This window comes from Rhamphochromis sp. 'chilingali', assembly GCF_963969265.1.
Source record: "Rhamphochromis sp. 'chilingali' genome assembly, chromosome: 11".
Lineage (NCBI taxonomy): Eukaryota > Metazoa > Chordata > Actinopteri > Cichliformes > Cichlidae > Rhamphochromis > Rhamphochromis sp. 'chilingali'.
This window is the reverse complement of record NC_137938.1, coordinates 20,539,646-20,553,515: the sequence shown is the minus strand read 5'-3', so window position 1 is coordinate 20,553,515 and position 13,870 is coordinate 20,539,646. Positions and strand designations below refer to the sequence as shown.

Sequence of the window (13,870 nt, the reverse complement as noted above, 5' to 3'; positions counted from 1 at the left end):
AAGCAGTTTCTCTCATTTGTTCTCTTCAGTGTTTGGCAGTAACTTGCTATCAGACAGGAATGTACCAGCTGGTGATGAATTTGTAAAAATAGATGTAAACAGTTTTCCAGTTCTCACACTTCACGAAGAGAGGAACTCAAAAACACCTCTCTCGCTTGCTCGCTCTCACACACACACACTCACACATAAAATAGATGGATGGGGAAAAAATATGAAATCCTATGCTTTTGTGCTTTCTATGAGTAATCATTTAATAGAAAATCATCCTAGTAGTTGATCAAATGTTTATTTCCTTGTCTTCGCCCTCACACGGGTCTGCCCGCAGTGGGTTTGGTCACCTTCTTTTCATACGACCCTTGATGCTTGTATCCCGAAACGTATCCAGAAGTGTCAACTATGTCTACTCGTCCCGCCTTACCCTTCCCGCGGCCGGTTTCGTCAAAACGCTCCTTGTGCGACCCTGTAAACTTGGTGGTGTCCGTAAGACGACTGACTGTTGGGGAAGCGACGGCTCTCTGTGAAGAAGTTCACAAAGAAAGTTTGAGTTTTTACTGCTGAAAAAGGAGACGTGTTGTGAAACTTGTGAAACTTTCCGATCGAATCTTACTGTGACTCCTGAAATGACCGGTGACTTCCCCTCGATCAGCTGGAACACCTCTGCCTCAGCCTCCTCTCCAGTCTTGTCTTTATACTTCTTCCTGGCCAGCTCTCCAAGCGCAACCTTGAACTCATCGAATATGATGGTGCGACTGGATTTCTTCCTGTAATATAGGAGGAAAGAATGGACATTTAAGTAGGAGTTTCAACACCTTTATAGTATATTACCTAACCCCGAAAAGTATAGTCATAGGAAAAAGATGATCTAGTCCTTACCAGGCCTTAAAATTAGGTAAATACCCTAAATACACTGAAGATTTACAGCAATACATGATGTATTACACCAAATCATTATTGAATTAACAAAACCTAAGCCAAAACATCAAAGCAAGCAAGTACACACCCCAGGCTTCAATATCTTGTAAAACCACCTTTAGGAAAAGCAATTTGAAGTAATCGTTTTTCTGTGTGACCTTATCAGTCTCTCAAATCGTTGTGAAGGAACTTATCTTGACAATGTTGCTTCAGTTCATTGAGGTTTGCGGGCATTTGTTTATGTACAGCTCTCTCAAGGTCCCACCACAACATTTCAATTGGGTTGAAAGTCTGGCATTTGACTTTTTCAGCCAGTCTCTTGTAGATTTGCTAGTGTGGTTAGGAACATTGTCCCTTTGCATGACCTAGTTTCTGCTAAACTTTAGCTGTCAGACAGATGGCTGCACATTTACCTCTAGATTAGTTTATTTTACAGATGATTTCATGGTCCACTCACTGACTGCACAGTGCCACAGAGCCGACAACTGAAAAATTAAGCCCAAAGTCAAACCCATCTAAAAGTATGGTAGCAAGTGGTATGAGGTATTTGTGCTGATGTGCTGTGTTTAGTTTGGCGCTGTGAATTACGGCCAAAGATTTCCACCTTGGTTTCATCTATCCAAAGGTCCAGACAGTTTGTCCAGATCCATTTTTACAAACCTAAGCTGTGCATTCCTTGGCATTGTGGTAACACATTTGAATGCACCAGAACAACAAACTTCTGCTTTTATGGAGGTGGTCATACTTGCTCATGATCTGTTATCAAGTGCATTTGATTACCAGCACCTTACTCTTTTAATTCTTATGAAAGCAGGGAGGGTGTAGTTTCAAACACTTGCATCCATCCTGGCCCTTTCTTAAATAAATAATGACACGATGAGATATGTCATGTTTTATAGTTCATTTGAGGCTGTATTTTTTTACCTCAGTTAGGACCTGCTAGGGCTAAAATACCTGTAGTATTTTAGTTTTGCATTTTCCCATTTATTCATTATTTTATTTTGCTATTCCCCTTGGCATATTTTGCTTCAGTATGGTAATAAAGGAGCTATCAGTCACAGTGTTGTTGATTCACCTTTGGTCCTTTTGGTTGGTCATTCAAAGACTTGCAACAGAAATGGTTACAAGTCAGGTGAAATGAGCCAGTCTAGCTGAAAATAGCCTGTAGTGTTAAACAAGAAAGTAAGCTAATTGGGAAATTAATATAAAAGCAGATGAATGAAAAAATAAAACTTTTAAATGAATTTTTTTAAACAAATACTTACATTGACTTATTTTTCCTGGTGCATGGTCATTTTCTTATTGACTTTTTTGAGAATTTAGGTCCTCCATAGTACCAAGTACTAATGTGTTTCAGAGCAGTTTGAGGTTAAGATGACAGTCCACAGTCTACACTCAGCCATGTGTGATCACTTTAATGTGGCAGATGTAAGACAGCATGGAGATGGTATCCTATTGAGATAAACAATGGGAAAACTTTCACGTCTCCCAGTGTGTCTCAGTACTTATGTGTCGCCTTAGCAACTCCACAGAGTGTAGCTCGCATTTGAGGCCGTCTCTTAAAATCATCCATCATAATGTGTTCGGCTCACGCACTTAGACCCAAATGTGTTTGACTGTAGCTGTCTGCTAAGTTCAGCCATGTATCTGGAAGGGTGTTGACTTCTCGTTTATCTGAGGATCAAACCGCTTGTATGAACTGAAAATCCTGCATCACGTCAATTTTTCTCCATCTCAAATTGCTCCACTTGTTTAAATGGCCATTTGCCATTTTTAACTTCCATGTGAAAAGTTCATAGCAACACAAACACAAACTGCTATCACTGTGGTGATAAACTTAAACACCTAAACAACAGCCTATAAAGCACACAGTCTCCCCTGGCAACCTGCTGCCATAGAAACAAGCTACAGTAAACAGAGATGTTTTGGTTTATTATTAATTTCACTTGTTCAGTGACTGGTTTTGTTTGGGCAATCCATCAGTGTTGAACATTTGGGAGCTTCATTCCCCCCCGAGTATGTTCCATGCTGTCTATTGTCAGAGGGGAAACTGGACTTTTAAACTGCCATTCCTGTGCAAGGAACATAGCTGTGTTTCCTCTCTGCAGACCTCCCCACACTGACCGGTTCAGTTCCTCACAGAATACAAAAGGCTAATCTGTGCAAATAAACAGAAGATGAGAAACTAACGAGGCTGTCATGAGGTTGAAAAGGACAGAAGTCAGAGGGTCATTATAACTTATTTTTGGCAGGGACACTGATAGTTGACCTGCTGTCTGTTGACATATATCAGCCATTTGGAATATATGATGCATATGGACTGAATGTATTACCCATGATCACATTCACTAATAAGGAAACCAAGCAGTGACTTCCAGGGATGAAACATGAATTCAACATCTGCGCCAATTTTTTTGTAAAGGCCACTTGAGGCTGGCTCCAACAGTAAGTCAAACCCCTCAGGCTTCAGTGTGAAAATGCCAAACTGGCTAACTGTGGTTACAGACTTGTGAAAACGCAGTTTTTAACTCTATAGCCAAGTCTCCCTTTATAACAACTGTCTGTTTGTTATAAACCAATGCTTGCACAATGCAACCAATGTAAGTTGCTTTAAACCTGCATTCTTATCTGAAGGACACCACATGGCGATAGCTGTGGTTGCAAAAAGACTTCCAGTCCTATGCGAAAAATGGCTCTCTGACTTGATCTCTATAAATACTTCCCTGCTGGGTTTATGGTCTGAGCCACTTGATAAAAATTAAGTCTGTTTTGTAATTCTTGGTTATACTATGTACCAAAAGGGAGGGTTATCGGTGGCATGTACATTGGCTAATGAATTGCGACTGACAAGTTGTTAGGAAATGCATGAGCAGTTTCACAGTCAGAACTGCACCTCACATCCTCTTTTATGAAAATGAGAACCACTTATCTCAAGGCTTATCAGATGCCTATGGATGATGTCACGGTAGCTATGTTAGCCTTTTGAATAGAGTCTTTGGAAACAAAGACTTTTTTAATGCTTCTACCTCTTTGAGATGAACCCCTTTTTAGGTACAAGCAACCATATGCTGCAGGGCTAAATGCAGTAGCCCAGGTTCGACTCCAACACGAAGCGCTTGCTTCTCTCTCCCCACTTCATCTCATCTCTTCATCTAATAAAGACAAAAAGGCCTAAAAACAAAAAGCTGCTTTCACTATCTTTCATGTTCAGACCTACTTTTCAGTCAATCAGTATTTGATCTACACATAGCACATCAAGCTATGTGCCGGTGGGGTTTTTTAAGGACTACACACATCTGCGTGAGTTGCATCCGCAAAATTCTTCACTCTTAGTTTAGTATCTACACAAACATAAAAATACTACAAACTTTATCCCAATATAGTCCCATCCCTCGCTTTAAAAAAACAAAAAACATGGTGCAAGAATGATCGAGGCCTCAAAACATTTAGAAACTACTCTCTGACTTGGTGGCTATACCCATCTTTTATATACAGGCTATGGGAAATACAACCAAAGCCCTGGAAATAAGATGTCGTTACAAATTAATGAATCTATCTCAGATTATGTTGTAGCATTCTGGTTCCAAGCAGGCACATAGCATAGCAGAGACCTAATGTGGTGCAGCAGACCTCCATATCCAGAATAAATAATGAGTCACTGGGCCATGCTGTAATTTGCCAGTCCTCATTAAGATCTTTAATTTTTTTGCATGCATTCTCCAACACTGATTAAAAGGAAAGTGATGATCTGCATCTCTTGCAATGCCAGCCCTCCCCCACTCAGCTGTGCCTGGAGTCAGAAACTACATGAAAAAGGGCCCTTCCCCCAGAACTGTATCTCTGTTTATACTGTCGGTGACGGCTAGGTATACAAACACCACATGTGTGGGGTTTTTTTTTCACATTTTACAGTAATATTTTCTGGATCACACTCCAGAGCTGTGAGTCTTGAAAGAATTGCCTGCTGCACCACCTGGGATTAGAACCCGAGGGAATCAGATGACGGCACCTGTAAATTCACACACCAAACACACACATATCCAGAGACCTAATGAGACTACACAGAATTACTGGTAAGAAAAATGTGCAAAAAGCCATTGGGCATACTTTGTTCCTTAAAATTTGGGCCATCATATTATTTGCACACTTCAAAATACTGCTCACAAGTAGAGCTGGATGTAAACAAGACTCACAGTCTAAGTTCATTCTGTCCAGAAAAATATTTGTAAATGTAAACACAAATTGCCATGCCAGCAGCAAAGGTGTCGATGTGGTTGGCTCAGAAAAATGATTCTTCTGTTTGTTGTATAAACAGACAGCTGAAATAGGAAGGAATATTTTATTAATGCTCTTAAAACTCTTAAATGCATTGAATGTATTATGACTGATTCGCCATTATTCTCGCTGCTGTGCTCGTGCTCAAAGAAAATATTGTTTTGGACTAAGTCTACCTGAAATCGGACAGGATTACCCATTTTTTCCACCCTCCCATTTCCATCTTTAGACAACTTTGTGAAGTGGACAGACTAAGAGAGCGATAGGTGCATTTCAATATCCATCCATGTGTTTAACAATCTATTTCTGTATAATCTTGGAATCTCTTCCAGTAAATGTATATGAAAAATGACTTAGATTGGACTATATGCAGGTAGAAGATGGAAAATCTGCTAAATCAACGTGAGATTCCCGAGTAGATCTTTTTTCTCTCCATTCTTGTAGACACAATGAAGTGTGGCTCCCAGCCGTACTCCGCAATTCTGGTGCCGTCTTGCGTAATAATCCTTATTCAGATCATTCAACCAGGATGAAACAAGTTCAAAGCCTCTCTGTATATGAATGAAAACTCCAAAATAACCATGCGCACGGTCGCACAAACCAATGCTGTAAAAACCCCGCTCCTTACATCAGCTTTACTCTGTGCTACTGCACACAAGTCCCGTATTGTGTGTGAACAACACTGGAACAATATTCATTTTTAATGTGGCGTGGATCACATGTACGCTCACCTTAAAAGTGTTACCAGCCTAGACAGCATCCGGATTTTCGGTGCATTTGGTAAACATGGGCACAGCTGTGCAGAAGACTTTTTTTTTTTTTCACTCCCATGGCGAAATAATATTGAGGTCACAGTAAAGGGTGAATCAGCCCAGCCTGAGGAAATATAAGATGAGCCATCCTGGCATTTTGTTCTAGCTGCTGTTTTTGACCAACCGAATACTACAAGTCTCCTTAATAAAAGAAAGAACAGCATGTTCTGAAACAGAACATGAAATTCAGAAACTGCTAAACCGAGCCTTGGATTTGTTTATGATATTTTGATGGCTTTATAAACTGATGATCGTGACTGACTTACTTATTAATGACTAAAGTTTAGTTTAATAATAGCTAGATGCCCTTCATGTGTTCATAGTTACTGTACAATAAGGTTGATACCTGCTAAAAACATTAATTTAGTTCTTTGAAATGTTCTGAAACAGAAACGAAATAGTTTTCAGTTTTATGTTCTTTGAACCACAATTCTAAATGTTTGCAATTCTCTACCAACAATCATCTACAAAATGACAAATGCAATAAATAAAATATGCGCTTCTGTCGCGACACAACAGCTAAGTGATTTAAACAATCAATTGCAAATTGGAAGGTAAAACCCAAATATGATGGAAAAGACTTTCTACTAATCCAAACTGAAATTGTATCCTTAGTGTGCAATAATGTCGGTGTCTTTCTTACTTGACTTTGCTGAAGACGATGTCCACGTCAGTGAGGGTGATGTTCTTGCCGTCGATCACGCCGCAGTCCTTGCAGAGCTTGGACCAGTTCTTGCCGTGCATCTCCTTGCCGGTTGCACGAGTGTCGCCGTGGATGGCGAAGCGTCGAAATGATTCTTCCAAAGCAGTAATCTCCACCGGTGTAGATGACCCGACACCACCGTCGCTAGTCCCATTGGACTCGGTCGAAAGCCTCTTGGATGCCCGGTCTTTAGAGTGTTCACTATGCGGCCGTAATGGGGCCGAAGTCATATTAGGGTGCTTAGCTGTCTGGACTTTAAAATCGTCTATGTTGTCTCTGGAAGGTAAAATAGCAAATAATCGGGTTATCCATGTGATGTCAGAAGTATAAAAGGAAGTTTACTGCTACTGAGATCAAGTGTACATGCACTGAAGTTATTCTTTTCTAAGCAGACTTGTGAATAGTCACAACAGAGGAGGTCTGTAAAAGAATAAGAAATTAAGTGAGTTGGGAAAAGCAGCCCCTGCAGCATGTGAGGTTTTGGCTGTGCATCAAGAAACATAAATAATTCCCTGTAATATTTTCCATTTACAAGAAAAGCTCATGGATTTGATCACAATCATCGGATAAGAGAGGAAAGAAACGTACAGCCTAAACATGGATACCAGAAAGGAAGAGGAGGATTTTCTGGAAAAATAAATCTGTTCTAAGATAAAGTGCAGTTTAAAAAAAGTGCTCACACTGCCTGTGAATGGGCAGACATCACGGTTCTGGTAGAGAAGTGAGAGTTATAAATAGATCTCTGGAATTCAGTGTCACACAAATCAAGAAACAGGAGTGTATAAAACACGCACACACACCCCCCACACAAAACTGTGGACTGGAAGCACTTGTAGTGTCATATACTACAGCTAAAACGACTTACTTCTGGTCTGCCATGTTTGTGCAGGAATTTGGTTCCCTCTGTGCAGTGTCTTGATTAGCCAACTTTTCTTTTCTCTTTGTGCTGTGGGAGAGATCAGAATGAAAGTGGTTAATGTTATGGGTGTGTACAGATGTGAGTGTCAGGGAGGGGTAAGAGGGAGAGAAATTTAATTAAACCAATTAACCCAGCAGCATAAAAACTGAAAGTGGTGCTCATACTACTAATACAAGGTCAAAATCCTTCTTATAATCAGTAAAAACAAATTTATTTCTGCTTTCTACAGTCTGTGAGGACACACATCTTTCCACTGTCACTTCATTCAGTCTCTCCTAACACATCGGTCAGATTTGCAGCCACAGAAGCAAATTCTTCTTCTCAAGTCAGCTTTACATAAACATACAAAGGAGTGACAAAAAGAAAAAAGCCAGTAAAAGCTTTTTTTTTTCATTCTATAAATATAACAAAACCCTGCATTATGTTTGGATGATGCATTTCTGCTCACCTTTCAGCTGTTCCCATACTCAGCTCAGCATCCTTAAAGAAACAGTGCTGCCACTGCAAAGTACACCCAAACAAACTCTCTACAACAATTTGCCAGAAGTTGTACTCACGTCGGTTTTAAAAAGATACAAACGAGAACCAAACCAGAGCGGGATGCTGCGTCCTGCGGTTCGAACCGTCTGCTCTGGCTAACAAAGTTTAAGCAGCTCCCTTGAGTCACCAATGAAGTGCTTTTACGCTCCCCCAGTAGCAGTGGCAATATGAAGGGCTTTGTTTCCACAATCCTGTAGCTAACAATCACAAACAGGGCCTAGCTAAGGACGGTCGATGCTTGAATACGTACCAAAGTTAAAAGATTGACACTGCATAAAGCCATTATATTCAGAATGTTGAATCTTTGTGAGGAAAAAGAGATTATTAATGTGTCTGAATAATAGCATTCACAGCTATAGACACTGGGAACCCATTGTCCAAGGCAAGTGGCTTCTCTGTCTGACCCATGCCATTTCTTCACGCATGCACACGGTGACATCGCAGAGTACCACTATTGATGGCAGGGGCTTCTGTAGTCATATGTCATCGAGATCTCCAGCCAAGACAATTGAGACTGAGTTATTGAGGTTGCTGAAGTCTCAATGGATTACCAATAAAGTTCGTCACCATTAAGGAGAACAGAAAATCATTACCATTTTTACTGAAGTAATGTATTTACCACCTATATCACCTATATAAATATTTGTGCATTTTTAGACATGATCAAGAAGATGTGCTGAATATCAATACCAGCATCAGAATGGGGAAAAGGAGGGATTTAAGTCACTTTGAACATGGCATGGTTGTTGGTTCCAGATCAGGTGATCTCTGTATTTCAGAAACTGCTGATCTGCTGGGATTTCCCACACAGCCATCTCTGAGGTTTACAGAGAAAGGTCTGAAAAAGAGGAAATATCCAGTAAGCATCGGCTGAAATTGCCTGACATCAGTCAGGTTATATTGAGAGGAGAATGGCCAGACTAGTGTGAGCTGACAGAAATAGTTCAATAATTCCTTGGTTACAACCCAGGCATTCAGAATAGTGTCATCATCTAAACACACAACAAGCTGAAACTTGAAGCAGAGGAACTATAGCAGCAGAACACCACACCAGGTGCAACACCTGTCAGCTAGGAACAGGAAACTGAGGTACAGTTCTCATGAGCTCATGAAAATGTAATAATATGAGATTGCAAAATGTTTCCTGGTCTGATGAGCCTCAGATTTTGTTACACCATTTAGACGGTTGGGTCAGAATTTTGAATAAACACCATGAAAACATGGATCCATCCTGCCTTTTATTAACAAATGAAGCTGGTGGTAGTTTTAGTGGAAAGTGATATTTCCTTGGCACACTTTGGGATTCTTAGTATCAAGTGAGTATCATTTAGAGACCACAGATTTGAACTTTGTGACATATCAGAAAGTTCAACTTGGTTTCTTGAACGTGACAATGAGTTTGCTGTACTCAAATGACCTCCACACTCCAACAGAGCACTGTTGGGATGTGGTGGAAATGCTGAGTGCTATTTTATTTTATTATTATTTTTTTTTAAGTTATCATGATTTTACTGCTCATAATCAAATTGTATCTTCAATTTAAGAGTCTTAACTTTGATTTAATTGAATCTCAGAAATGGATTGTAATTTTACTCCTTAAGACTTAAGACTTACTACCTCACATTTTCAACCTGTGTCCATACTTCAGGAAGGAGAGGCCAGGGTGAGGTGGAATGGGATTTTACTTAAAATTGCAGAAGGAGAGTCAGATCAAGAGCTGTCAGGACATACCAGCTTTGAAGTTTTTAGGCATTAAAATGTCTAGAAGGGGAAGTAAGAACCTTTTAAACCATGCTGAAATCAGGTTAAAACTGTTTTTTAGAATGAAACATGAAAACAGGACAACGCTGCCCACAATCACCTAGACAACGGGTTCTTTGATTATATCAAACAGAAAATAGGCAACAAAGTTTTAGAAAAAGAACATATCAAAGCTCACAAACCAGGTATGTGTTTATGAAGGTAGCATTAAAACTGAAAACATGCTGGAGCTGAAAACATTTTTCAGCATATCTGTGACTCAGATAACCTAAAATCTGAATTTAACTATTTGAATAATAGCTAATTCAATGAGTTGAGATGGATTCTTCAAGATTGGGCAGCCCATCACAGTAACAAATCAATGATGTTCCTCTTCATGGAACTAATATAACTTCATGTAGGCATGCAACTAAATAGTAGTATAAATACTGATTATAATAGCTATATAATCTCTTCAACATTTAATTTGAATTTATCTTTGTTGTTAGATTGTAAAGTAAAGACTCAATAATACACAGAAAACCTCAACATCAAACAACTGTCTATGAGCAAGTAGTTGGCAACAGTGGGAAGGAAAAGCTCCCTTTTAACAGGACGAAACCTCCAGCAGAACCAGGCTCAGGGAGGGGCAGCCACCTGCCGTGACCGGTTAGGGGCGATAGTCTATAAATATCCACCACTGTTTCCTAGAGCCTAAAAATATTGACTTTATAAAAGATGTTCGCTCCAAAATTAAATAAATAAACAAATAAAAGCTTGAAAAAGTCCTTAAAGGAATTGCTGATTATCAAAATTTCTTTTTGAAACAAGATTTTTACTATCTATATTGCAATGCCATATACAATTAATAACTGACATAACATAATCTACATAAAATTCATAATACTCTAAGCAATTCTGCAATTGCTTCCTGTAGCAGCGACACTGAGGTACTGTGATTATATACCTCACTCTCTGTGGAGATCCACATCCTTTCAGTACACTAGCTGCTCACTGTGTTTTCCTTTGTGCTTTAATGAGAGCAACTAAATCTAACAGAAACAAAGGAATCCTTTCACCGTCCTCCTTGAATTTATTGTCAGCAGTGTTAAGTGCCCAAGTACTCAGTACAACAAGCCTCCTCAAATGATACATAAAATTAACACTGCACAGAGTTCATTGGGATAAGGCACAACACACACTGAGATGAACTGAAATGTGGCCCTCTGAAAGTCTTTGTTTCATTGCCTTTTCTTGGATTTGGCCCGATACAGAAAAAATAGACAAACATTACCATTACAGATCAAATTTGCCTTGTGCCACTTTTTTTTTGTCCCACTTTGCCACATACAAATGAGAAGCCGTTTGGTTAAGGGCAGATCTCCAGAGACAAATCTGTTACTGGATGACAGCATGCTTACATACACTCTCCTTCTGGCAATACGCTGCACAGATGAGTGCTTTAACTATAAATTGACCCATTTTGAACTGCGTCTATTCATAGCAACAATACATTGCCACGAGTGGAACATTCTATTCATTCTTAGGGGAGCAGATCAGACAGCAGACAACATGCAGGCGATAAAAAAGAAAAAAAAAGAGGGAGAAAAATTTGGTGTTAATCTGTTAGTTTGGCAGATGGTGTTTAAGTCACAAAATGATGACACTGTTGTCAGAGTGAGAGAGAGAGAGAGAGAAAAGACAGTGTCTGTAACCTACTGCTTCATCATGCCATCATGGTGAGTGGGGATGGAGGGATCCCATCTGCTTTCTATCTAGATCACCTATCCTTTCCAGGCAGCTGCTCTGGAATGTGACCATGTCAGTCAACTGTTACCACCCCGGTGTCTGCTCAGGGCTTCACCCTGCGCTCAAGTCGCTTGTTTAGTTCTAAGAACCCCATGTTTCTTCAAAAAAGTTCAATACAGCCCCTTAAATATATCCCGGTCTGTTCAGTCCCCAGTCCTCACTCTCCACACAAGGAGAGAGGACACGACATTAGCATGCCGCAGCCCAGGTCTGAGGTCACCACCACGCTGTCTCTGTCATTCCTCGCCTCCCCAAACACTTGAACAGCTCTGTGAGCCAGAGATCTTGGCAAGCATTACACTGTAGAAAAATAAGATGTTTAAAACACGACGCAGTGGTTATTGTTGCCAGCAGCAAATGGAGGTAATAACAAAGCCCAGGGATCCTTATGCAGCTGCACATTGGAGCAGGATACATGATGCCAGAGACAGCAGAAGCGTCCCTGACATGGCTCATGGGGAGAAAGGCCTGTTGAGCCAGCAACAAAATGCATTCTGAAGGGAGTACGGTTAAAGATTTTTGGGAGGGTAGACTGTGTTGTATAACTTTTCATTTTAGAGTCTTTTAATTTCGTGGAAATGCAACCAAATGTCTCAGCTGAAACATAAAAATATAGCAGAGCACACCAATGCCAGCTATCCTCCCGTTTGATTTGTATTCACTGTCTAAAAAACCCCACTGACTTTGCATATCTGACCTAAATTTGAGTCATCACAAACAAAATAAGATGATTTACACCGTGAGATTAATTGTTTGCGACAGAACCCAAAGGCTCCTGGTCGAGTGCAATAAAAAACCTACACAGTGAAATCTAGGACAAACTCAGTGACTGTCTTCCTCTCAGCCATACCTAATTCAACCAATGGCAGCAGCGCCATTAGATGAGAGGAATTAAACATATTGTGTTCGCGCAGTGCTTTAGTGACACTGCTTCCAAAATAATGCACTAATGGCTCCTTCAAAACCACAACCTAATACCACCACAGACAGTCGCAATTGGACATATTAATGTGATTATCTTGTATTAATTTGAAATTAAGCAGAGCTGAGCATCGGATTATGACACAGATCTTTTTTTTCTTCCCGTGCCTAATTATGTAACTACCTACTCGTAGCCCAGCAGCTCCCCCCCCCCCCCCCCTTTTTTTTTTTCTAACCATTAATGGTGCTTATTAAAGGAGCTTCCACTCTCGCTCTCATTGCGTTCAAAGGATAAACGGATGAGGGGAGAAAGCTCTTGTTTATATCAGTGGACATGGCTGCAGCTGCTGCTTAAACCACAGAGTCCGAGTGCGTTTATTGAGCGAAACGTGTTACATAAACTTGCAAACGCCAGATTCACACGTCCACGTGATCCGTTTGTTATTGTCAGCCCTTGCGAGTCTGCCTGTCCGGAACATTAGGTACAGCCCAGGTATGCGCGAATCGAGCAGTGTCAAAATAAATCCTTTTACAGGAAATTCTAAATAAAAAGGAAATACATGCAGAAACTTGCAAAAAAAAAAGACCCGCAAATGAATCACATGAATCAGTGTAGGCTGGCAATCATTTTTTCCAGGTTGTGAAAACATGCAGGTCTACCTTGTAGTCAAAACAAACTACGTTTTTTGTATCTTTTATTGTTTATGAAGTAAATACGACAAATCGTTTTAATTACCTGGTGACGTAATCCTCCAGCTCCTCGCGAATTTCACAAAATCATAATTAAGCAGCGAGGAGCCTTCAACTATCTTTCCTCCCTGTTGCCTGGGATCAAGACTACCCGATGGTTCAGTCCCTCTGAGATGCTGAAGAGAAACCAGACTGCTGATTGGCTGCTGTCGAGTGCGCCGAGCTGTTTTCTCTTTTCTTTTTCTTTCTTTCTTTTCTTTTTTTTCTTTTTTTTTTTTACCGCCCCCTCCTCCTCGCCTCCTCGTTTTAGGCACGACGATACCACACTGGAGCTGTGATAAACAACCAGCAGCATCTTTTCGTGCTTTGAGGGGAGGAGATAGTAGATGTAAACAAGGGATGGAGGATCGTACGAAATGATAGCTTTATTAATAATAGCAGCTGTCTGTAGCCATGAACCTTGGAAGGACATGCATGAGAGAGGCCAGTGGTCACACACAGTAGCAATAACAAGCAATAACAATCTTTGGCTTTTGTCCAAACACAGGA

The 13,870-nt window shown here is 40.3% G+C and overlaps 1 protein-coding gene across 1 annotated transcript; it reads right to left on the bottom strand.

Annotated features, from left to right (window-relative positions):
* Positions 1–56: 56 nt before the first annotated feature.
* tppp (tubulin polymerization promoting protein) lies at positions 57–13,511 on the bottom strand. The gene is made up of 5 exons (XM_080896016.1): positions 13,368–13,511; positions 7,568–7,648; positions 6,643–6,978; positions 608–761; positions 57–515 (listed from the first exon to the last, which is right to left on the bottom strand). The coding sequence occupies exons 2-5, from the start codon at positions 7,579–7,581 to the stop codon at positions 306–308; spliced, it is 714 nt and encodes a 237-aa protein (XP_080752142.1). The 5' UTR covers positions 7,582–7,648; positions 13,368–13,511; the 3' UTR covers positions 57–305.
* Positions 13,512–13,870: the final 359 nt, after the last annotated feature.